The sequence below is a fragment of the Ursus arctos genome, unplaced genomic scaffold, assembly GCF_023065955.2.
Source record: "Ursus arctos isolate Adak ecotype North America unplaced genomic scaffold, UrsArc2.0 scaffold_2, whole genome shotgun sequence".
NCBI lineage: Eukaryota > Metazoa > Chordata > Mammalia > Carnivora > Ursidae > Ursus > Ursus arctos.
This window is the reverse complement of record NW_026622874.1, coordinates 67,308,170-67,330,406: the sequence shown is the minus strand read 5'-3', so window position 1 is coordinate 67,330,406 and position 22,237 is coordinate 67,308,170. Positions and strand designations below refer to the sequence as shown.

Here is a 22,237-nt window from a genome sequence, read left to right as displayed (position 1 = left end):
CCTGTCCTGGAGACGGAGAGCTGCCTGAGGCCCCTCTCTGGGCCCCAGTCAGACTGACTTCTCCCTCCTCCTTTCTCTTCTCCCCACGGCAGTGATATGAAACCTCAAGATCCACGGAAACGTCACCCCATCAGGACAACAGAGAGGAAGCCCAGCCAAGGGGACAGCTGGGAGGTCAGGCCCAGGGCACAGAGAGGCCCAGGAAGAAGACACGACAAGGCAGGCCCAGCCCCAGAAACCTTAGGGTACCCTGAATAAACCACAGGCTGACACCTGGGTCAGCAGCACACTCTCCCTACAAAAGAACTTGGACCACCTCCTGCCCACCTAGCAGGCCTCACTCCCCAGGGACTCTGAGCCAGCCCAACCGGAGTGAAGCCCAGGGCTGCCCATCTCTAACAAGCTCCCCAGGAGACAGGAGACGCGGTGGCTGCTCCAGGAGGCACGCAGGCAAGCAGAACCTCGTAGTGCTGCGCCCTCTGCAGGCCATCCCTGTAAACTGCAGCAGCCCCTCTGCGCCTCAGCGGCCTTCTCGCATCCCGGTTCAACGGGACCCCCCACGTCAGAGAAACTGCACACCCGCTGTGGCACCCACCCAGTTCTTCTTCCAAGTAGGTGATGTGTCTCCCATTGTCCGTGAGAGCCTTGAACACTTCCAGTCTCTCGTGTAGGTCTTCATTAGAGGGGTAATCCTTGATGACCTTAAAGAAGAGGGCCCTGAGAACGCCCAAGCGGTCCCCCTGAGGATAAAAGCACAAGGTCAGCAGTCCTGCCAGGATCCCCGCCGGCTGCGTTTCCCACACAGCCATACGCAGTCCAAGGACAGAGGACTCGAGGACTCCTGACCCTGGGACCCATTCTCCTTCCCACAGGCACTGGCTGTAAGCAACAAACAGCACATTGGAGCAGCTCCAGACCGGGGGGGGGGGGGGGGATCGCGTGCACGTACAGCACCTACTGTGTGTGAACCCAGCACGGCACTGGGCACAAAGCAGGGGACAGTGCAGTTCCGGCCCTCCTGGGGCTCATGGCCAAGAAGAGACACACGTATGTCTGCACGTGACAAAAACAATCTGACCACTGAGAGGGCACAGGCCGCTCCATGCAGCAGGGGTGTGGAGGGCTGGAGGAAATGGGCAAGAGGAAAGGGAGCCTTCCAGGCAGGAATGTTCTAGGAGAGGCTCAAAGCAGCGTGGCTGCAGCCCAGAGCACAGTGAGCCACGAGCAGAGGCCCAAGGTGGGGGCATGAGGACAGCAGGAGGCTACCCGTCTCTCCCGGCGGGCACACCCCCATCATTTCGCATGAACAGCCTCATCAGCACCCTAAAACATCTCAGAGGAAGGAACAGCACCATCCCCATCCTGCGGGAGAGGAGGTGGAGGCCCAGTGACTCACCCGGGGTCCCCCGGGTTCAAGAGGCTAGGGTGCCCACTTAGGTGGTCAGGCGGCAGAGACCTGGTGCCAGGTGCCCTCACCAAAGACCAGCGTGCACACGTGGCACAGTGGGAGCAGTCCGTGGCCGCCCAACGTCACCTCCCACACCCAGCCCAGCTCCACCTGCGCCCAGACCTGCCGCCTGTTACCTGCCCCTGCACGATGGCCTTCAGCAGAGCCAGCACCGCGTGCCGGGCCTCCGGGGGCCGCTCTGGCTGCAACAGGTCCGCCACGGCCTTCCACAGCGCCTCCACCGCATGCTGCCACCAGCACAGAGGGACAGCGGTTAGGGGTGCTGGCCCCCTCAACTCAAGGCTCGGTACCATGAACACAGGATGGAGCAGAACAGTTCTTCTGACTTAGAACTCCTCTAAAGCCCACACGTCGTGCACCCGTCACAGCGCACGAGACCAGAGTGTGCCGAGCGGAACGGCTGCAAGCTACTTCAAGCCCACGCAAGTCCTGACAACAGCCTGCGGGGAGGGAGGAGAGCAGCAGGCCAGGGGAGCTGTCCCGGGTGCCCCATGGGATCGGCCAGGAGTCCCCTTTTAGAGCGTGCTCAGACCCAAGGGAAGAAAGCCACTGGAAGAGTCTCAGAACCGGGCCTACCTGGGTCTGCAGCCTGACCCAGAAATCCCATTCCCCTGGCCTCTCTGTACCAGCTGAGGGCCACTCTGTACCACACGCCTGTCCTGCCTATGCTGCCGAGAATGCTGCGGGCTCCTGGAATCTGCCTCCTGGGGTAGCTGGGTCCTGTTCCCCGAAGCTACTCAGAATCAGCCTCTCGTCACCTTCTCTGCTCCACCTTAACCATCCTGTGCTCCCTTCAGCCAGAGTTTTCAGACCACTCAACCTTTCCCGGGCTCACTTCTCCTAGGAGGGAACTAAAATGTCCTTTAGATGTTGTCTGACCCACATCCTTTTTCAGGATACCCTGGAACTTTCACCTTCTTTGTCCTATGCACAACATTCCCGGTGACACAATCTAAGCCACAACAAGACGCAGATACCGAGCCAATGGGCTCTGCCAGCCTATCAGGCTTATATGTCTAGTCAGCCACAGCCCCCTCTTTCATACCAATGCAGACAACTTTAGGGACCCAAAAGCCTATTTTCATGTTTATTCTTGGTAAAATATAGCCTCCATGTTTTGGATAACCGGCAGATGCCGTGGTTGCTCTACCCTCCCCCTGAGCAAATCCCAATCTACTTGGTCCACGTCTCCTCCCAAGTTGCCCATACAATCTCTGGGCCAGGCTAGAGCACAGCCCTTGAGGTGCTCTCATGACAACCTCCCACTCTGTCCCCGGGATGCCCAGAGAGAACCTGCAAACATCTGCCCAAAATAAATAGACTGTCTGTGAGGCTGCTCAATGCCACCAAGAAGACACCAGAAATGGCATGCCTTGAGTCACACGGTTTCCTGATGTCCCCTTACCTTTCCTGTGATACGAAAAGACAAGTAAGCATGTGTTTCTGCAAATCACTGTTAACCCTTCCTCGGAACTGCCAGAAAAGCCTTAATGCCTTTGCTCCCCACCTCCATGTGTGAGTGACCCGTAAGGCTTATGCTCAGAGCATTTCCAGAAGTTCCCCTAAAAAGGTGCATTAGTTAGCATGAGCACTCGACTCTGCTCCTGAAAGAGCCAAATCGGACTTCTCAAACAGCAGCCAACTGAGGCAGACCTACCTCTTCAAACTTCTTCGTTTTTGCAACCTCGCAGATTTGCCCTATCACCCGGATGCGATTGTTGATACCACATTCAACACTCAGTTCCTGGTGAGAGATGAAAAGCAAAGGGGCCAGGGCTCAGGCAACAGATCTCCTGAACCGCCAGCCACAGACACCCCAAGAATTCCGATGCTGGAGGCTTGTCGCGGCTCCTTCTGAAATCAGGGACCACCAGAGTTTACGACTCCATCTCAGCGGGGTGAGAACAGACTACTTCTCTTTTTCAGGACATTTAGTTTTATTGAGATAAAATTCATGTAACAAAATTAGCTATTTGAACAATTTGAAACTGTACAACTCATCTTTTAGTACATTCACAATGCTTATAACCACCTCCATTAACTCCCAAATATTTTCATCACCTAAAAGGAAAACTTCAGACCCATTAGCAGTCACCCCCCACCCCCTTTGGCCCCAACAAATGCGGATCGACTTTCCGTCTCTATTCAACTATTCTGAACATTTCATAGAAATGGAATCACATGTTATATGGGGCCTTTGTGTCTGGCTTTTTCCACTTAGCGTGTTTTCAGTCTTCATCCACATTACGGCCTGTGTCAACGCTTCATTCCTTTTTCTGCCAAATAATACTCCATTGTAGGGATGTTATCACATTTTATCCGTTCACCAGCTGATGGACATTTTGGTGGTTTCTGAATGGGAACCTCACGAGTGCAGAAATTGAGCATTTCTAAAATACCGTGCCGGGATGTGGTAGAGAGATTCAAATACACACCAGAAAACAAAGACCCACTCGTCCCAGGAGCTCACAAATTACTGGTTAACACCTGGCCATAACCCTAATCACCTGTGGAAAACAAGCAGGGCGTTTCAGCCTGGGCTAGTAAAGTAGCTTCTCCTGCGTGGACATGCGAGCACTACCTCAAGTGTGCTAGACCCTGTCCCCTGACTTCCTGGACCTCGGAAGGAAAGACGTACAGGCTTCCACAGCACTGGGGACAGCAGTCCCACCTCCCACAGAACTTGGTGACAGACGCAGCCCGACCTGCCCTGCACCTCCCAAAAGGCTAGCAGGAAAGACAGGGCAGCTCACTCACTCTCAGAATGTCCGCGGTGATGATAAACTCCGTCTGTTTGCCCTCTGCAGACCTGGGGTTTGGCCTCGGGGTTCCCAGTCCCAACAGAATCCTGAACTTCTCCTTCAAGCCTGAATCTTTGCTTGTAGGCTTGGCCATGGTGGGCAGGGACGCAACAGAGGCCGCCTCTGCGCCAAGAACACAGGCGGAGAGCTCAGGGGCAGCTCCCCGCACCTGCCCCACTGCCGACCTCCGGCCGCACGCCCGGGAAGCCTAGGTCTTGGGTGGGCACGACCCTCCCACAGCTCCCGGGAGGAACTCAAGCACAGCCTGACGGCCCGGTCCAGCAGCGGGCACCCGGTGAGGGCGGGGAACCGCGGTCTGGAGCCCCGACGCTCGCCCTCCCTCTCCTCCCCGACGTGCGGGAGGCCTGTCCCGGACGCCGAAAGCTGGGGGCCCTCGCACCCGCTCCGTCTTAAAACCCAGGACTGCTCGAGGCTCTAGGCTCCAGGCTCAGGCTGAGGCGGGCGAGCCGAAGGCCGGGGCCGCGACACTGCGGGGTCCGCCCCCGCCGCCTCTGCGCCCAGCAGCACCCCCCTCTCCCCCGCGCGACAGCTTCCCCCTGCCCCATCGCGACCGAGCCACACGGTGAGCCGGGCCGGCGTCAGCGGCCGGGGGGGGGGGGGGCGGTTCGCTAGTCACTCACCCCACGGAGCGCCCGCCGCGCGCCGGGCCGTCGGGCGCCGCCACCCCCCGGCCTCCGCCGGAAGCTCGACCCGCACTTCCGGCAGTGAACAGGGGCTGAGCGCCGCCGCCGAGCTTGCTGGGAGTCGTAGTTCCCGGCCCTCTCGGGAGGAAAGGCGGGGCGAGAGTCGAGTCACGTGACGGACCGCGGGGGCCGCCGGGATGCGTAGTGTGCAGGACTCTGGCACTACCGAGCATGGCTGGCGTGAGGATGGTGACACGGAGCCGGAGCCGGGGCCCGAGGGCCGGGCCGCGGGGGGGTGGGGAGGAGGCCGCGCAGCTCCGGAGGGGACAGGCGGCTGCAGGTAGCCCCGAGCCTGGACCGGGGCATGGGGAGAGAGACGAGGGAAGGAACCTGCAAGGGGCTGGGAGCTGGGATTCCAAGTCGCCCCCACGTGCGGCTCTGGCTCCCACCCTGCTCCCTGTTCCCGGGACGCAGGGGCGGGGGTCCACGGGGACTGAGTTCCGGGCGCTCGCACCTCCCCCAATCTCGTCCTGAAGAAGAAAGATCTCGGCGTCCCGGTAGCCTGTCGGGATACTCCACTTGGCGCTAGGCCCTCTGTGGGCACGCCAGCCTTGTCCTTGTAGCTGCTTCTCGCTCAGAGAGACCAGGTGCCGAGAACACGCCAGCCAGGAGTCCTCTTCCCCTGCTAGAGGGTGCCTCTGGAGAGGAAACGGGAAAGGGCGTGGTCTTCCCTCTGTATACTCTGCAGGCATTAAGGTCCTAGTGTGTACAGGGCTTCAGGGTGAGCCAGACCCACAGGGCCCCTGCAACTTGTCCTGCAGGACAGCCAGAGGGGGATTCTCCTAGGCACCCAGTGAACTTAGGGGTAGTTCAGACAAGGAGATCCACTCATACAAATGCATAGCAGGAGGAACTGGGGCAAGGGGAGTAAGTAGGTCACAAGGGTAGGCAGGACCCTTGATGCTCCGATGGAGTTTGTAGTTCGCCATGAGGACAAGGAAGAATCAATGAGGAGTTTTAAACCGAAATGACACAATCTGATTTGGGCCTTAGGAAGGTCTCTTTGGGCCAGTGTGGAAACGAGATTGGGGGGGGGGGCACCACGGTGGAGGCTGTGGGTAGAGTCGTCCTGTGCTAAGGCAGACTTGGTCAGGAGGGCAGTGGCGTGGGGAAAGCTGACCTGCCCCTAGAGCACGTGCTGCAGAGGCCAGAGCAGCCCGAGCTGCGGTAGATGAGGGATGGCTGTTGAATGAATCATGACGGGTGATAGCAGGCAGGGCAGCACCCACGCCCGCCCTCACCTGTGGCCCCTGCTCAATGGCACTTTTTTCCAGAAGGAAAGAAAAGCCACAGCCCTGCAAAGCGTCAGCGGAAGACACAGAAACTGAGTGTCGCCTACGAAGTCTCAGATCATGAGAAAGGAGAAGGCGCCAAACCCCCAGGGACACCAGGCTGGGAGCCCCTGGCCTGGCGGCAGCAGCTCCTAAACATCCGCACCATGAGGAGTGAGAAGGACGCGCCTGTGGACCAGCTGGGGGCTGAGCACTGCTATGACCCCAGTGCACCCCCAAAGGTAGGCAGGCACCCTGTCTGCCTGGTGACTGCCTTCTGGACAGGACACTTGCTTCTTCTCAGGCCTCGGGCAGGGCACAGCCTGACCCCTGGCAGCTCTGGGCTGGCACCCTCACCAGCAGGCGGCACCTCGATGGGTCAGCACCTGAGGCCCAGAGCGCGGGCAGCATCACCTGCTTCATGGTGGCCCCTCGGTGGGTCAGGACTGCCTGTGGCTTGGGGCTTCGTGCTGTTTTCTGCCAGCAGAGGCCTGAACTACCAGGGGTGTTAGTAATGTTTGCTGAGAGAGAGAGAGTTCCTTACACCTCAGTGGTTTGGAGCCTGGTCCTTAGACCAACTAGATTCTAATCCCAGCCCCGCTACCAGTGACTTGGGTGCACGAACTCTGGGCTTCTGTTCGCTGGTGAGATGGGTAGGATTATCCACGAGGCAACAGCAATCGGAGTAGCAGGCACTGGCTGTCGATCAGCAGGTCTGATTCTAAGCATCTTGATGATTCAGTGAAGCAGCCCAGTGATCTTTGTGAGGCAGGCACTGTTACGGTCCCCACATTGTACAGGAGAAAACAAAACAGGCCCAGGCCAATCCCTCATACAGTCCGTTGGCCAGTAACAGGTGGAGGTGGTGATGGGTTGGCGGGGGCCCGCCCACAGTGCGCGCCCAGGACCTGCCACTACACTGGTCCCCGTCACTGTGCCCACAGGTGCGGAGGTACCAGGTGCTGCTGTCGCTGATGCTCTCCAGCCAAACCAAAGACCAGGTGACTGCAGGCGCCATGCAGCGGCTGCGCGCTCGGGGCCTCACGGTGGACAGCATCCTGCAGACAGATGACAGCACGCTGGGCACGCTCATCTACCCAGTAGGCTTCTGGAGGGTGAGCCCACGGACCTGGGAAAGACGTCAGGAGGCCGAGGGGAGGCTGTGGGGGTAAAGGAGGCCAGGTGGGGCATCTGAGGCTATAGGGACCTGGATGTGAGTTCCCAGTGGAGCCCCCTGCCCATCTGACCGGCAAACAGGGCCAGGGCTCTGGGGCCCCCTCCTTGGTCTTTCCTGTTTGCAGCCCACCCCTTCCTTCCTCCACCTCCCCACCCAGCTGACTGGCGCTTCCCTTCCTCCCTGAGGCTGCCCACCCGCCTTTCCCTTTGTTTACTCCAAGCCTCCCTGGAGTGCGTCACCCCCTCCGTCTGGAGCCCCAACAGGCCATAGAGCACTGGGTGGCGAGTGGGCGGATCTGCTGAGGCAGCTGGGCGGGTGGAGTGCTTTCCCTTGGCATTGGCGTGGGCTGCAGCTTGTCAGATGGGTTTTAAATAGCCCTCTCAGGCACAGAATGGGAACCACCCAGCTGGCCTGGCGGCTGGCGGGGGAGCCCCAGGCTCCAGCCTTCCTTCCTGAAGGTCCAGGTGCTGCTGAGCCCAGCTCCTGGCATAGCTGGCCCTGCTTAGCCTACCTGGCCTCTGGAGGAATGATGGGACAGGGGGCCTGAGCTAGACCCCACGTGCATGTTGTGGGTCCAGGCCTACATTGGGCCTTGGCTCATTCCTACCTCTTGGGGGGACAGGGCAAACAGGTGCTTCTGAGCGTGTCTTGGGCAGGTGACAGGCAGCTCTGAACACCCGTGGGTCTTCCTCGGGACTCACCCTCCCAAGTGGGGCTGCACCCTCCACCTCCAGAGCTGAGCGCCCCCTCTGTTTTGCAGAGCAAGGTAAAGTACATCAAGCAGACCAGCGCCATCCTGCAGCAGCGCTATGGCGGGGACATCCCAGCTACTGTGGCAGAGCTGGTGGCACTGCCCGGCGTTGGGCCCAAGATGGCACACTTGGCCATGGCGGTGGCCTGGGGCGCCGTGTCCGGCATCGGTGAGTGGCATCCACTGTCAGGGAGGGCAGGGCTGGCCACATCCTGTGGTCTGTAACCCCAGCTCAAGTCCCCTCACCCACAATTTAGCCCAAAGGGTCAGAAAGATGTTTCCAGCTTTGAGCTAGGCCTGCCCCGCCTAATGGTAGGACTTCCTGTTTGCTGAGCACCTGCTGTGCGCTGGACTGTGTGAGAGGCCCTGGGGAGGGATTCGGGGTCCATGGTGTGCACGAAGAAGAATGTGGAACACACAACTCCCTACCTGAGGTGGAAGCGCTGCCAGGGGGCGTGTGTGGCGCTGTCAGAGCTGGCCCGGTCTGGGGCATCTGGGGAGACTTCCTAGGAGGTGATAAGTCAGCCAAGAGCTGATGAGTCGGGGGCTGGCCAGGCTGGGAGGAGGAAGTGCCATCCAGGCAGAGGAAACAGCATCCACGTCAGGTGGGACGGGGGCCGGTGGAGGAAGGCTCAGGAGCGGGCAGAGGGGGGAGGCATGGGAAAGGCAGGGGGACCCCAGGGGTGGAGGAGCTGGGGGGAGCCCCTTCTGGAATCCATTTCCTGACATTTGTGGTGTCCGTGAAGACAGACCCTGGGTCAGGCTGCGGCTGCTTCTTCAAATCTTTGCCCAGACAGCTGGGGCTTCAGCGGCCACGCAGCAGCAGGTCCAGCCAGCCCAGAACCCGGGGCCCGACCCACGGCCTCTCTGTGTGCCCCCACTCTGGTGCTCCTCTGGAGGAACTTCTGCAGGGGGTGGGGAGACAGGGCAGAGATCTCCCCAGCCCTTCCCCAGCTCCTAGATCCTGCTCCCTGGAGCGGGGACCTTTCTCAGCACTGAGCTTGGGTCGGCGCACAGCTAGGGGCTGAGGGCCCTGACCATGGAGGCTGGAGCCCAGCAGCCCCAGAGCCTGGCGATGGGACGGCAGGGGCTAGGGCAGAGCCTTCCTCCACCCCCGTCTGCACCGCCCCTGATCCTGTGGCTGCCAGCCTCTCAACAGATACCTGAGCTTATCTGGGCGGCTGTCCTTGGCTGCCCGAGTCCCGAGTCCCAGGAGGGGTCTGGCAGGTCTGCGGGGGAAGGGCCCACTGCCCAGGGAACAGGACTTTGGGAGCGCAGACACACTAGGAGGGAGAGTCAGAACGTCACCCCTCCTGGATGTCTGTGGGCCCTGCCTCTCAGGGGCTGCACCGGACTGCAGCCGCTCAATTAGCCAGAGCTGTGGGGTACAGCAGCCAGTCCCTGCTCTGCCATCCCAGCTGGGTGACCAAGAGGCAAGATGCTTAGCCTCTCTGAGCTTTGGCCACCAAGCTGGGAAAGTATGCAGAGGACCTGCCCACAGGAGGCTCACGTGGTGTGGCGTGGCCCTGGGCTGGGCCTCTGGGTGACAGGAGAAAGCTGAGGCTGGGTGACTCACTAGCAGGACCCCCGCACCTGTGTGCTCTCCCTGTGCCCACAGGGTGCCCTCCATCTGCATCTGGGGAGGGCCTGAGCCTTTTTCCAGGCCACTAGTAACAGGAAGGGAGCAGGTGTAGGGCTCACTTTCTCTTTTGCCAAGTCGAGAGGAGGGAGAGACTACAGCTGGCAGGGAGAGAGGCCCCGGCGAGCAGGTGCCCAGGCCGAGCCCTGGGGTGGCCGGCCAAGGGGAGCCGGGACTGCGGCCCCAGGAGAGGACAGCTGCGGCTGGCCTGGCCATACTCCCTGCTGTGTCCCTGGCCATGCCGTTGTAGGTGCGGGCTCTGTGGGCAGTGCCCTCCAGCTGGCCCTCTGGGCCCAGCCATGAGCGCCTGGCACTCAGAGCCAGTGCCCGGGCCAGGAGGCACTGCTGCCTGCACCCCAGCTGGAGGGCCCGAGCCCTCTGGCTCAGGCCGCTGACCTGCCCTCCGTGGAAGCCCGAGGGTGGGAGGCTTGGGGCTGTGGCAGGGCCTGGGTCCAGCCACTGTGCCCTGTGATGCACCGGCCCCGTGTCCCACAGCAGTGGACACGCACGTCCACAGAATCGCCAACAGACTCGGGTGGACCAAGACAGCGACCAAGTCCCCGGAGAAGACTCGTGCGGCGCTGGAAGCCTGGCTGCCTCGGTGCGGCAGGGTGGGGGCTGGTGGGGCGTCCCTCAGTCTCCCTCCCCCGCTGACCTCTCACCTTCACAGGGAGCTGTGGAGCGAGATCAACGGACTGTTGGTGGGCTTTGGCCAGCAGACGTGTCTGCCCGTCCACCCGCGCTGCCAGGATTGCCTCAACCGAGGCCTGTGCCCAGCCGCACGGAGCCTCTGTGGGCCGTGAGGCCTTGGCCCGGCCACCACGCGCTCTCCTACTGCGTGCCTTTGCTGGGGAGCCCCTATTTACAATAAAGCTCAGGAGTTGTTTGCAGTTGGGGTCTGGCGGAGTCTCCCCCAGGGCGTGGGGGCAGGCCGGGAAGCGTGAGCTGCGTGTGTACCGTGCTCTTGTGTGTCTGAACTGCCTGGAGGCTGAGATGGGGACGTGAAGGTCTGGGCCGTGGACTGGGCGGTGGGGGGGTGGTGGTGCCTGGGACAGGAGAGATGGCTCATGGGAGCCAGCTGCAGCCAGCTGCTGGGAAGCCCGCTGGAGACCCGGGCCTCCTCCCTCCCAGGCAGCCGGCTGGGGATCCAGATCCTCGTCCCTCCTCCCGCTGAACTCCTGTACCCTGAGAGCTCTCTGCCAGGAGGCCCCACCCCATGTTTACAGAGGCACCTGGCCTCTGGAGTAACACCAGTAGGTCCAGGGCAGATGCCCCAGGGCATGAGACCTGACCTGTGTGTGGCTGCTGGCATGACGGGGGCTCTGCGAGGGCAGAGGTATCAAGGATCAGGAAGGCACTGAGGGGGAGGTGCCGGGGGTGGGGGGAGGGAGAACCTAGTGAGGGCCCCAGAGTGTGCCAGTGAAGGAGGGGGCATGGCTCCAAGTTCTGGGGGTTCTCAGGGGGCCGAGGAGGAAAGGGGAGGGGGGAGAGCAGAAGCTGAGGGGTCAGGCTTGGCTGCCTGGTGGACGGAGGTGGGAGGGGCTTAGGAATGGGACTCTGCTTCCAGCCGCTGAGAGTGGGGCTCCCAGGCTGCTGCCTTCCTGCCCAGACCACAGCCCCCCACCCACAAGTGAGGGCTCAGGAAGGACGGAGGCGGCCACGGGTCTGAGGAAGGCCTGTTTATTAGGACGGCGCGCATGCGCTATGGCTTACAGGGCAGACAGCAATGTCAGTGGGGTTCAGGGCCAGGAGGAAAGGGAGAGCAGGTGGGGTCTCCTGGGGGCAGGCTCTCCCACAGCCAGACTCCCCCTGCCTCATGGCTGTGGCGCAGGGACAAGAGGCCTGTCCAGAGGCCACCCTCCTCGGGGACACAGGGCCTCCATCCTCGGGCCCCTGGAGACCAGGCCCTGTGCCCCAGACCACCATTCAGCAGGGACATGGGGGCCTGGCTTGGTGACCCCCCCCCAAGCAGGGAGGGGCAGAGGGGCAGCTCCTACGGCCACATCTGGCCTCCCCAGCATCACCTGAAGCCCCCACAACCATAGCCCGGCCCCCTACGTTTTTCTCTGTCCCTGAAAGTGCCCAGCGCTCCCACTTGGGATGGCTACCGCTGAGGGGTGGGGAGGAAATGGTTTGCAGAGAAAGGTTTGTTTTATTGCAATTACTTTGAGAGGCGTCCTGCAGGGGCAGGGGCGGGGGCGGGGGCGGGGGCGGGACTCTGGTATTAAGTGGAAACATGTGTGGAGCTGCAGCCCTTTTTTTTTTTTTTTTTTCTTTCTTTCTTTTTTTTTTTTTGGAAGAAAAGCAAAAACACAAATTCCTTTAAGTCAGCAGGCCCTGGCAGAGCAGCAAGGGCCGGGCCGCGGTCAGCACTGCCTCTCCCTGTCCCTCTCTTCTATCTCGGGGGGGGGCCCCCTCTCCCCTATCCAGCACCCAGCAGGTAGGGGGGCAGGACGGGGCTCACTGGGGCGCACATTGGTTCCTGGGTGATGGTGGGACCAGCACGGCTTCTGGGGGTGAGAAGGCACCCCCTCCAGTCCACCAAGGCTTGGGGAACTCTGGGCGGGGCCCGCGGGGCAGGGCCTGAGGGCCGTGCAGACAGGCAGGGAGGGGCTCAGAAGTTGCTGAAGATCTCACGTTTCCGGTTCCAGTCCATCTGTGGGGCCCGCTTGTTGACCCGTGTGGCTCTCGCCTTCTCCTTGGCTTCGGCCGCCGTGGGGCTCAGGTGGAGCCCGCTCTCCTGAAAGGGGTCCCGCTTCCAGGTGCTGTCCTGGTGGGGGGGGGGGGCAGGCAAAGGGGGCAGGGGGCCAGAGTGAGCCCCCAACCCAAGCCCTCCATCAGGTAGCCCCTCCCAGGGAGTTCACACCACAGGCCATCTGCTGGGGCTGGGGCAGCAGGCCCAAGAGGGCTTCCTAGAGGTGGTGGCCACTGCTCAGGCTGCCCCTCTGCAAACGCCCACCCCCAAGACCTCTGACACCCACCCGTGTATAAGCACAGCAGTGGAGGTGGGTGGGCACTTCCTACCTCGGTGTCCTTGTCTAAGCCAGGCAGATCACTTCGGGATGAGCACGCTGAGCCACCATTGAGCTGGGAAACCAAGGGCAAGATGTGGCTTCAGGGGCCTGCCCAGGAGCCGCAGGTGCGCACAGACGTGCACAACCCCCACACGCGCATCAGGACCGCATCTACTCTTCCATTTGGCAGTAGGCACCGAGCCTCTACTGTGCTCCAGGCCCAGACTGGGCAGGACACTGGACACCCAGCAGCCAGTGGGCAAGTGCTGCGGAGGGGTGGGGAGCCAGCCCTGGCCGGCTCATGACAGGAATCACCCACATGAGCATCCCCTGGGGTGAAGCCAGGGCCAGCTTCCCAAGGAGTGACGGAATGGGACTCCGGGTCGCCAACCAGCGCTGGGCAGAGGGAATGGCAAGGCTAACAGCCCCGTGGGGCTGGAGTGTGGCTGACCCAGGACAGGACCCACAGGGAGCATTAGGGCTAGAAGTGGCTGGGCAAGATTGGGTCTCACTGTCACGCCAACACAAGATCTTGAGGTGGGGGGCTCAGCCAGGCTGGGGATCCCTAGAGGTGCCCCTATGGTCTCCTGGGCCCACCCGGTCCATTCCCACCCTCTCACCTGGGCAGGGCTGGTCCCATTGGTGACTGGTGATGGCAGTGGACCTGTGGGGACAGGGTGTCAGTGGCTGCCCAGCCCTCTGTGCTCCACCCCATCCCCAGGCCCCCAGGCAGCAGCCCACCTTCCACATGCTCCTCAGTGGGCGTGACCCGTAGCCGCTTGAAGTACTCGTCCGTCTCAGGGTCCACCACCAGCAGCCGGGCCTCGTCCTCCCTCGCCTTGATGCTGGCCACCACCTCCGCATGGCGCAGCCCCTCGACGTTCTGCCCGTTCACCTGCCACCAGCAGCAAGAGATCAGCACTGCCTGAGGTCAGGCCCCCGCAGGCCCCCAAGCCACCCGGCCAGGTGTGGCATCAAATATTCATCAATGTTATCACCAGCCGTGGTGGCAAAAGGAATGCCAGCTCAAGTTCCCAGCATCTCTCCTCTTCCTAGGAGGACCTCTCTGCCCAGACACACACCCGGGGGGGGGGGGGGGACACGGGCCCAGGCACACACCCGGTGAGGGGGGCACAGGCCCAGGCACACACCCGGGGGGGGGGACACAGGCTCAGGCACACACCCTGGGGCATGCAGCACCCCAGAGCCTCCATGACAGATACCTCGATGAGTCTGTCCTGGGCGCGGAGGCCAGAGTGAGCAGCAGGCGAGCCTGGGTCCACGGAGCGGATATACTGTCCGGGCCGGGACTTGTCACTGTGCAGGTTGAACCCATAGCCTTGGGGGCCCTTTCGTAGGTGGCAGAGCCGAGGGCGTAGCTCCCTCGGGGCCCCACCGACATCCTGCAGGCACATGAGACCAGGCTCAGTGCTGATCTTCCAACCCCCTGAGGCCACTGAGCCAGCCCGCCAGGCCTCGGGCCCGCAGAGTGCAGCGGGAGCGGAGGTGGGCCAGAGGAACGCCAACGCCACGCTAAACATCGTGCCCCGCCCGGCAGCCCCAGGTCTCAGGGACAAACCCTCTGTACCCTGCCTGGGGGCCCTGGTAGGCTGCCCGTGACCGTGACTGAGCTCCAGCCCCAGGATCTTGAGCAAAGCCTCCGTTTCCAAACCCAAAAACAACTTCAAATGGGACCAGGGGCTTTACAGGATCTGCTCCAGGGCAGCGCTGAGCCCAGGCCAGGGAGCTAGGGGCAGCCAGGTGAGGTAAGCTGCCACTCAGCACCCTGTCCTGGGACTGCTGTGGCGGGACGGGGGGGGGGGGGGGGGGGGGGGCGGTGCTGCCGGGGCACCCCTCCCCACTGCCCTCCCTGGGCGAGAGGCTGACGTTTGTTTTTTCCCCCCGTGGCCTCCATAGGGCTGGTGGCTGAGCGATGTGTTTGCTTTCACATTCCAGAGCAAGCTGGAGCCACCACCACCCCCATAGGGCCCAGAGACAGCGCAGCGGCCCAGCCGAAGGCCAGTGAGAAGGCCAAGGGTGGGAGCTGCCCTCCCAACCACCCTGCCAGGACACGGAAGGCCCACGATGCCCGAGCGACCCCCCGTCGACACCCCAGGGCCTCGCCTCGCTTTACCTCTGGCATCCTGCAGTAGGGCTGTGGGTCAGGGGGCCGTGCGGGCTGGGGCCAGGCCCCAGGACCCCCCCCCCCAGCCACAGCCTGGGGCAGTGACCACAGTGCTGAGGGGCCAGCGGCTGCGGGTGCTCAATTAAACATGGCATGTGGCCAGAGCGCGCGGGCGGGAGCAGCTCCGGTTTCCGGGGCCGCTCAGGACTCGAGTGCGCGTGCAGGTGAGCATGTGCAGGGTGGGGGTGCTCCCTGGGGCCCCTCCCTGGCCCTCCAGCTACCCTTAACCTCAGGGAAGCTCTCCCGGCTGAGGCACCTGCCCCCTGCAGCTCCAGCAACCCCCCCCCCCACCACCACTCCCAGCCTCCAGGCCTCTGAGCTATTCCGAACCTCCAACCTGACCCCGAGTACTCCGGCCTGCTAGCCGGCCCGGCTGTGGACCCAGGCGCGTCTATTCCCACAGGGCAGACGCCTTACCCTGGCTCCGGGCCTCCTGCTTGTGCAGAACACCCTCTTCTTGCCCAGCCTGCCCCCCTCCTCTGGGACACCTTCCCAGACCCCCAAGGCCTGACCGGACATGCCCTTGGGATCCCCACTGCAGGTCACCACCTGGCCCCACAGCCCTCAGAACTCAAGGGGCAGGGCAGCCACTCCTCAGTTCCCCAGGGGTTCGGTGGGGCAACATCGCTGAACTGAGAGGTGTGAGACCCCCAGGGCCCCCGTACAGACTCATCCCCTCTCCCAGACACACCTGGAAGCGCAGGCTTTGAGTCCCCCGCCCCCCAGAGGTGCCTCTCAGATCCAGGCTGCAGGCTTTGAGTCCCCCGCCCCCCAGAGGTGCCTCTCAGATCCAGGCTGCCGGAGCCCAGATCCTGAAGCTGACCGGTCAGGAGCAGAGCCAGAGCCAGGACCAAGCACACCTGGCAGGTGGATGTGGGCCCAGATGTGAGGCACGTGGCCACAGAGACCAGACACGCAAACATACGCTCACAACACACTTCATGGCGACACATGTGTTCGAGAGGACAGCCCCCTGGCACTGAGCCCTATGGCCTCTTCTCACGCCCTCCAGGGTGACCTCCCTGGCAGGTCTCTCAAGGCCCCCAAACAGGAAGCAGGACTGGGGGAGCATCCGGGGCCACGAGGCCAGGCTGAAGTCACATCCGGGTTCAGGACCATCCTGGCCATCCCCCTGCCTCAACCCAGCACAGCCACCGCTCGCCACACCAGCCAAGTGGCTTCTCTGGAGGTCTTGCCTAAATCGCTCTCCTGCCGATCAGCACCAGACCCTCAAGTTGAAAGGCTGCGTGGAGAGGCCCCTGAGAAGCAGTGGGTCAGGAGGGGGCGCAGGCAGCCCCAGCGCATAGCTCACATTCCTTGCTCCCTGCCCTGGCTCTGAGCACTTCCTGCCGCCTCCCAGCCAGGCCCTCAGGCTCCCACGGGCTCCCAGCTGGGCAGCCCGGAGCTGGACAAGCCCTGGTCTCGCTGCTGAGGCAGTGACCAGACAAAGAAGCTGGCATGGGGGTACCCCGGCAGCCGGGCTGTGCCCCCCCAGATGGTGACTCACCAGCCCTGACAAAAAGGCCCCCATTGTTGTTCAGGGTCCAGCCTGTGCCCGCTTGCACCAGGGTCACCAGCGGGTCCCAAATCCCCTCTCCTGACCCTGGGGGACATGGGTTAAGCCGGCTGCTGGGGTCCTCGTTGCCCACCGTGCCCCCATCCAGCCTGACCTGCACGAGTCCCCAGGATGGTCTCTGCGGAGGGGCTCTGGGGGCCGGGGCCAGTGCTGTGGCACCCCCAGAACGGGCCATGGGAGGCAGGAAAGAAGTGGCAGGCACCGAGCGTCCAGCTGGAGTGGCCTGAAGTCTCCGGCCAGCCCAGGCCACCACTCCATTTATCCGCCTCCCACAGCGGCCCCAGCTCCCCAGGGATGGGTGGGGACAGGGGGGCTGAGTCACTTTGGGGACCAGGGTGGTGGCTGGGTCCCCCTCCCCTGCTCAGGCCCCAGCTAGGCACCCCGTACTGGCTAGGTTTCAGTCCTAAGAAAGGAAGGAAGGAAGCTGCTGGGAGGCCCTGCCCTGCTCCCAGGACCCAGGGCTGGGGAGACAGGGAGACGAGGGAGGGGTCCCCGGCGCCGAAGCAGAAGCCAGTCCTGCTGAGGCTCCCAGAGCCCTCCCGTAGGTACGAGGCCCCCATACCAGGCGGTCACCCCCTGCAGGACTCTCACTCACGCTCGGGCCCCAAGGGCCTCCAGAACGGGGGTGGGGGCCCTGGCACCGCAGGCTGCCCTGTCTGGGGGCTGTCCCCTACCGTCACTGTCAGGACCAGCTGTGCCACAGCTGCAGTCTCCCCAGCCTGGTCTGGCCTGGGCTGAGTCACCGCTGACTAGGACCCCACAGCACCCCACTGGGAGGGGCAGCCCTGATCCCCATCCTCCCCAGCCCCACCTCCCACAGCCCAGCCCAAAGAGGCTGCGTGGAGAGGGATTCTCAGGAGGAGGAAAAGGAGCTGAGAAGAAAGGAGGGATTCTCGGGGCCCTGACTCCCAGCTTGGCCCTTATTTTCCACGGGGCCCCGGCAGTGGGGGGGGAACTTCATCCTGACCGAAGCAAACCACATCCATCCCAGCCCCTCGTCCTGCCCGCTGCCCACTGCAGGCTAGCACCACACTCCCAGGCACCCTCACGGCCCAGTCAGTTCTGGGGAGGTCAGCCAAGGCCTGGCTCTCCCGTCAGACCCTCTGAGCTCAGCCAGGTAGACGTGGGGTCTCTGGAGGGGAGGGAGGGGGTTGACCGTGTCCCCTGGGCCTCCCCTGACCTCCTGGAGTCCCCATCCCCAGGCTGGCCCCTACCACAGAGTCCCTGCCAGTCGGTCCCCACTTTGTTCCTCTAAAAATACGCCCAGAGGAAGCCCCCTCCTAAGGCTTCCTGCGGCTCCCAGAGCCTGAAATAGCAGAGGGGGAAGGTCCCACCCAAGGGCAAGGTGCCTTGGCACCCCACCCTCCAGATAAGCCCGAGGGCGGATTTTTCCACAGGAAGGTGAACTCAGCGTTTGTGTCTAAATCAATGGACAAACGCCTGGGGGGGAGGGGCGCTTCCTTTGGGAGGTAAGACGCCCGTGAAGGAGCAGGGTTGTGCGGGCCGGCCGGCAGGCCAGGGTACCAGACCAGCCCGCACATCATCCCAGGACCTCCCTGAAACCCCACAGCTGACCCGGATGCCCCCTACTCGGGCCCTGACCACAGCCGCGGGGCTCTCAAACCCAGAGAACAAAATGCATCCAGAAACTTCAGGTCTCACACCTCCACTGGCATTAGGCCAGTGGTTCTCAAAGCGGGATCTGGGGAAACCCCTGGTATTGAATCTTAAAGAGATTAAACAACAACAAAAAAAGGGCGCCTGGGTGGCTCAGTCCCTTGAGCGTCGGCCTTCAGCTCAGGTCATGATCCTGGGGTCCCGGAATCAGGCCTGACATGGGGATCCCTGCTCAGCGGGAGTCTGCTTCTCCCTGTCCCTCTGCCCCTGCTTGCGCATGCTGTCAAACAAATAAATAGAATCTTAAAAAAAAAAAAAAAAAAAAAAAAGGCAAAACGGGCATGAGAAACAGTACCATGGGGCTTCAAGAGGGTAGAACCACTGGGGCACCTGGGTGGCTTCAGCTCAGGGTCATGATCTCATGGGTCGTGAGAGTCGTGAGAGCGAGCCCCACGTCAAGGCCAGAATCAGGCTCCACACTCCGCGGAGAGGCTGCTTGGGGACCCTCTCCCTCCGCCCCTCCTGCTGCCCTCTCTCTCTCCCCCCGCCAAAAAATAAAGAAAAAATAAATAAATAAAATCTTTAAAAAGAGAAAGAGAGCAAAACAAGTAAGGTGAGTTTCTTCCTCTTGGCCTCCCCCAAGTAGGACCCCCCCAAGCCCTGCCACCCAGAAGTCGGTAGAATAGCACTCCACACACGTACACATTTATTCCAGCCCTTCTGGCCCCGGAGAGGACGCAGGAAGAGAAAAGTACCCCAACTGCTGTAGACCCCAAGCTGAGGACCCAGCTTAGAGAGTGTCCCCAGCTGTCCCCAACCATGCACTGCCCACAGAAAATGACCAGCCCCGAGCTCCCAAGGCCTTCCCAGCACAAGTAGGCTCTTTAGACAGACAGACACCTGATGTGAACACAGAGCTAGGCACCATCCGTCCCAGGACATCCCAGCAGACCCTTCCCAGTTCCCTCAGCCCCTAGGCCGGGTTTGTCAGAGAGACTTTCCCTAGGCCAGGGAGCTCTGATGGGCATCCTGGGGAAGAGGGCTGGTGATGGAGGGCCAGGGACCAGGGCCATGCTCCCGAGTCCACGTGCCTTAGAACACAGGCTGACGGCAGAAAGAGTGGCCCCAATTAGCCAAGAGGGTAGTCACCAGGGGCCCCAAGAGGCAGAAGGGATAGAGACGGAGACTTCTGGAGGTGAGCAGAGGGGGAGACGGCCCACCATCAAGAGTCAGACACTATGCTCCTGGGAGAAGTCAGAGTGGAGCCTGCCGTACCTTCTGGCCAGCCTCGGAGCCCAGGCTGCTTGCACGTGCCCAGTCCAGCTTTGGCTCCCAGGGGTCGTGGGTGGGCGGAAGCCCTCGATGGGCCATCTCTTCAGTGCAGGTCAGCTGCCGCCGGCGGAGCTCCTCGTCCGTCTCTTTGTCCACCACCAGCAGCCGAGTCTGCCCTTCCACAGCCTTGATCCTCTGCACCACCTGGGGAGGCGGGTTGGGGGGAGCAAGTCAGCAGTTGGCACTCCGGGCAGCACATGGACAGTGGCACCACCCAGGGCTGGCCCAGGATCACGGGCAGGCAGCTGGCCTACCGGGGGTGGGCGGCTGGACCGAGAGGCCCGCCGGCTCCACCCCCCACCCCCAGGGCTCCGGCAGCTCCCTCCCTCTTTACCCAGGACTCCTGACACAGGGCTGCGAGGGCTACAGGGTCGCTGCAGGGACTTGCCTCGGCCCGGGAGTGGCTGGGAAGCTGGGTGAGACAGTTGGTCTGGAAGGTGGTGCATGGCCGAGCTTGGGGTTTTCAGGGTGTGTGTGTGTGTGTGTGCACGGACATGTGTGCACAGACATGTGTGCATCCAGCTGTTTCAGGGTCTGTCTCTCAGGCTGGGGCCGAGGGAGCAAGGGGTCTCCCTAGGTCCCTGTCTGGGGGTCTGCGGTCATTGCTGTCCTCAATAGTGGAGCCTGGATGAGTAAACCCGCCACCTCTGAGCCTTCCATCTGCCTTCAGACCATGACCACCTGCCCCTGCTGGACCTGCAGAGACGGGAAGGCCTGGTTCCTGTGGCGAGACACCTGCTTGGGCCCCCACACACAACCGGGGAAGCAGGGCTCAGACCCGGCAGGCAGAGGCCACCTGTGGGACAAGTGTGACGTCAGGGCACGTGTGTGTCTCTGCAGGTGTCCGTGAAGTGTCTAGAGCACATGGGGGACCATGGAGTGTGCATATCAGGGTGCGTCCTGCAGGGAGAAGGAGCAGTCGGTGCCCCCTGGGTGTTGGGGAAGGATGGACAAGACCCCCACCCCAAGTCTTGGGGGAGGGAGGGCAGAGAGGGCCCCCATCAGCTGCTCGGCAGAAGCTGTCAACAGATAGGAGGGTGTGAAGCAGGCCCATCCTCCCCCTGGCCCTCCTCCACCCCTCCTCTCTCTTGGTGAGAGCCATAGGGGGACCCCAGCACCTTCCTGCTTCCTGACTGTGGGACCCAGAGTAGACACCCAGTATCCTCAAGCATCAGTCTCCTCATCTGTAAAACGGGATCTGTAACTACACATCCTCCCCACCGGGCCAGCGTGGTCCTGTGTGTAAACTTCTTAGAGACCAGCACCCGGGGGCCCAGGTGGAGCAGGTGCTGTTGGGGGAAGGCTGGCAGGGACAGTTAAACCAAAGCCAGGTGCCACTCCAGCAGCCCCTCCCTGTGGTCTGCCAAGCCCAGACCTCTGGCCCACATTCCACCCGCCTTCAGCAAATAGCTTTAGCCAGCAGATACTCTGGGTGGAAGACAGAAGGTAGGCAGACAGACGAACAGACAGGAGCCTCGCGTAGAAGCGGAGTTCAGCAGTTGGTCCAGCCAAGAACCAATTCACTAATCTCTAGGCCCCAGGGCTGGCCACACAGACAGGTCACAGACTCATGCGTGCCGGGGAGGACACAGAGAACCCTGAGCAGAAGGGTGGAGGGAGGCTGGACTCCTGCCAGCTGAGTCCCTGGCCAGTGGGAGATAGATAGTCCCCAGGGAGCAGAACCTGCTGGGAACAGGCCCTGCCCTCCTTCTGGCCCTCATCTCCAGCGGCAGGAGGCAGGGGCTGTGGCAGCGGCCCCAACGAGAGGCACCTGCGGCCACCAGCAGCGACTCAGGGACCCAGACACCATCACCCTAGACACACATTAGTACACTGACCTGCCAACACACACTGATGACTACGTGTAGCCAGGCAGGCCGACCACAGGCCCAGACACACACACGCACATTCGCGGACACAAGCACATACAGGTGTGTCCCCACTGCGACACCCCTCAGGTATCCCCAGGCAGTTGTGGGCACACGTGTGTGACCCCCAGAGGGACGGATACACACACACACACCCGGCTGTGTACACAGGCACGTGTTTACGCTCATAGACAAGCACTCAGGGCCCCCAAAGCATGGAGACCCCCCAAGGTGACTGACGCTGGCACTCCTGGCACACCGAGGCCCAAACAAGACCGAAGTGCTGGGGCCGAGCGCGAGGAGCCGCAGTGCGGGCCCTCCCTGCCAGGATGCCCCCTCCGCGGTGCAGGAGCCAGCTTCCCGACGCGGAGAGGCGAGAAGGAGGCCGGCGGCCACCGCCTCCGTGGCCACGTCCGCCGTCTCGTAGCGGGAGTCCACGCAGGCCCTCGTGCGACCCGCTCCGGCCCCGGGCAGGGCGCCGAGGCCTGGGCGCACGCAGCGCAGCGCCGGGAGCGGCGGTCTCGGGACCCCCCGCGAGCGCAGGGCGGTGAGGGGGGCCCAGGGGGACCGCGGGCCGGGGACGGGGCGCGGGCACCCACCTGGTGGTGCGTCTCGCCCTCCACGTTGACGCCGTTGACCTCGACCAGTCGGTCCCCGGCGCGCAGCGCGGCCGCCTCTGCCGGGGAGCCGGGTTCCACGCGCCGGATGAACTGCCCGCGGCGGCCCTTCTCGCCGTGCAGGTGGAAGCCGTAGCCCTGCTCGCCGCGCACCAGGCGGCACAGGCGCGGCCGCAGCGGCTCCGGGGCGGCCATGGCGGCGGCTGCCCACCCGCCG

General features: G+C 62.7%; 3 protein-coding genes across 7 annotated transcripts in view; 1 reads left to right on the top strand and 2 right to left on the bottom strand.

Moving 5' to 3' along the window:
- TSC2 (TSC complex subunit 2) overlaps positions 1-5,012 on the bottom strand; it is a 32,656-nt gene extending 27,644 nt beyond the window's left edge. The window contains 5 exon segments of the mRNA XM_044379111.3: positions 596-740; positions 1,585-1,695; positions 3,126-3,212; positions 4,226-4,392; positions 4,911-5,012. Of these exon segments, the coding sequence (XP_044235046.1) occupies positions 596-740; positions 1,585-1,695; positions 3,126-3,212; positions 4,226-4,363 (481 nt within the window). The 5' untranslated portion in view covers positions 4,364-4,392; positions 4,911-5,012.
- Positions 5,013-5,123: 111 nt separating this feature from the next.
- NTHL1 (nth like DNA glycosylase 1) lies at positions 5,124-10,831 on the top strand. 4 transcript variants are annotated; one of them, XM_044379144.3, is made up of 6 exons: positions 5,124-5,253; positions 6,248-6,486; positions 7,189-7,359; positions 8,182-8,341; positions 10,307-10,412; positions 10,482-10,701. In XM_044379144.3, the coding sequence occupies exons 1-6, from the start codon at positions 5,145-5,147 to the stop codon at positions 10,612-10,614; spliced, it is 918 nt and encodes a 305-aa protein (XP_044235079.2). In that variant the 5' UTR covers positions 5,124-5,144; the 3' UTR covers positions 10,615-10,701. The 4 variants fall into 4 exon arrangements, with proteins under 4 accessions (XP_044235079.2, XP_057171738.1, XP_057171740.1 ...); XM_057315755.1 differs by lacking the exon at positions 10,307-10,412 and having other exon boundaries at positions 10,482-10,831; XM_057315757.1 differs by having other exon boundaries at positions 10,310-10,701.
- Positions 10,832-11,475: 644 nt separating this feature from the next.
- On the bottom strand, positions 11,476-22,237 carry NHERF2 (NHERF family PDZ scaffold protein 2). 2 transcript variants are annotated; one of them, XM_026484988.4, is made up of 7 exons: positions 22,003-22,237; positions 19,479-19,679; positions 14,049-14,228; positions 13,567-13,720; positions 13,446-13,489; positions 12,836-12,898; positions 11,476-12,581 (listed from the first exon to the last, which is right to left on the bottom strand). In XM_026484988.4, the coding sequence occupies exons 1-7, from the start codon at positions 22,213-22,215 to the stop codon at positions 12,426-12,428; spliced, it is 1,011 nt and encodes a 336-aa protein (XP_026340773.1). In that variant the 5' UTR covers positions 22,216-22,237; the 3' UTR covers positions 11,476-12,425. The 2 variants fall into 2 exon arrangements, with proteins under 2 accessions (XP_026340773.1, XP_026340774.1); XM_026484989.4 differs by lacking the exons at positions 19,479-19,679; positions 22,003-22,237 and adding an exon at positions 16,681-17,347.

Bases quoted from the DNA above. Each gene is read 5' to 3' on its own strand.
- NTHL1 (XM_057315755.1), top strand. From the start codon at position 5,145: ATGGCTGGCGTGAGGATGGTGACACGGAGCCGGAGCCGGGGCCCGAGG. The intron at 5,254-6,247 runs GTAGCCCCGAGC...ACTTTTTTCCAG, and splicing joins GAGGGGACAGGCGGCTGCAG to AAGGAAAGAAAAGCCACAGC. The intron at 7,360-8,181 runs GTGAGCCCACGG...TCTGTTTTGCAG, and splicing joins ACCCAGTAGGCTTCTGGAGG to AGCAAGGTAAAGTACATCAA.
- NHERF2 (XM_026484988.4), bottom strand. From the start codon at position 22,215: ATGGCCGCCCCGGAGCCGCTGCGGCCGCGCCTGTGCCGCCTGGTGCGC. The intron at 13,721-14,048 runs GTATCTGTCATG...TGCTGGTGGCAG, and splicing joins CCCAGGACAGACTCATCGAG to GTGAACGGGCAGAACGTCGA. The intron at 13,490-13,566 runs GTGGGCTGCTGC...CTGTCCCCACAG, and splicing joins CACTGAGGAGCATGTGGAAG to GTCCACTGCCATCACCAGTC.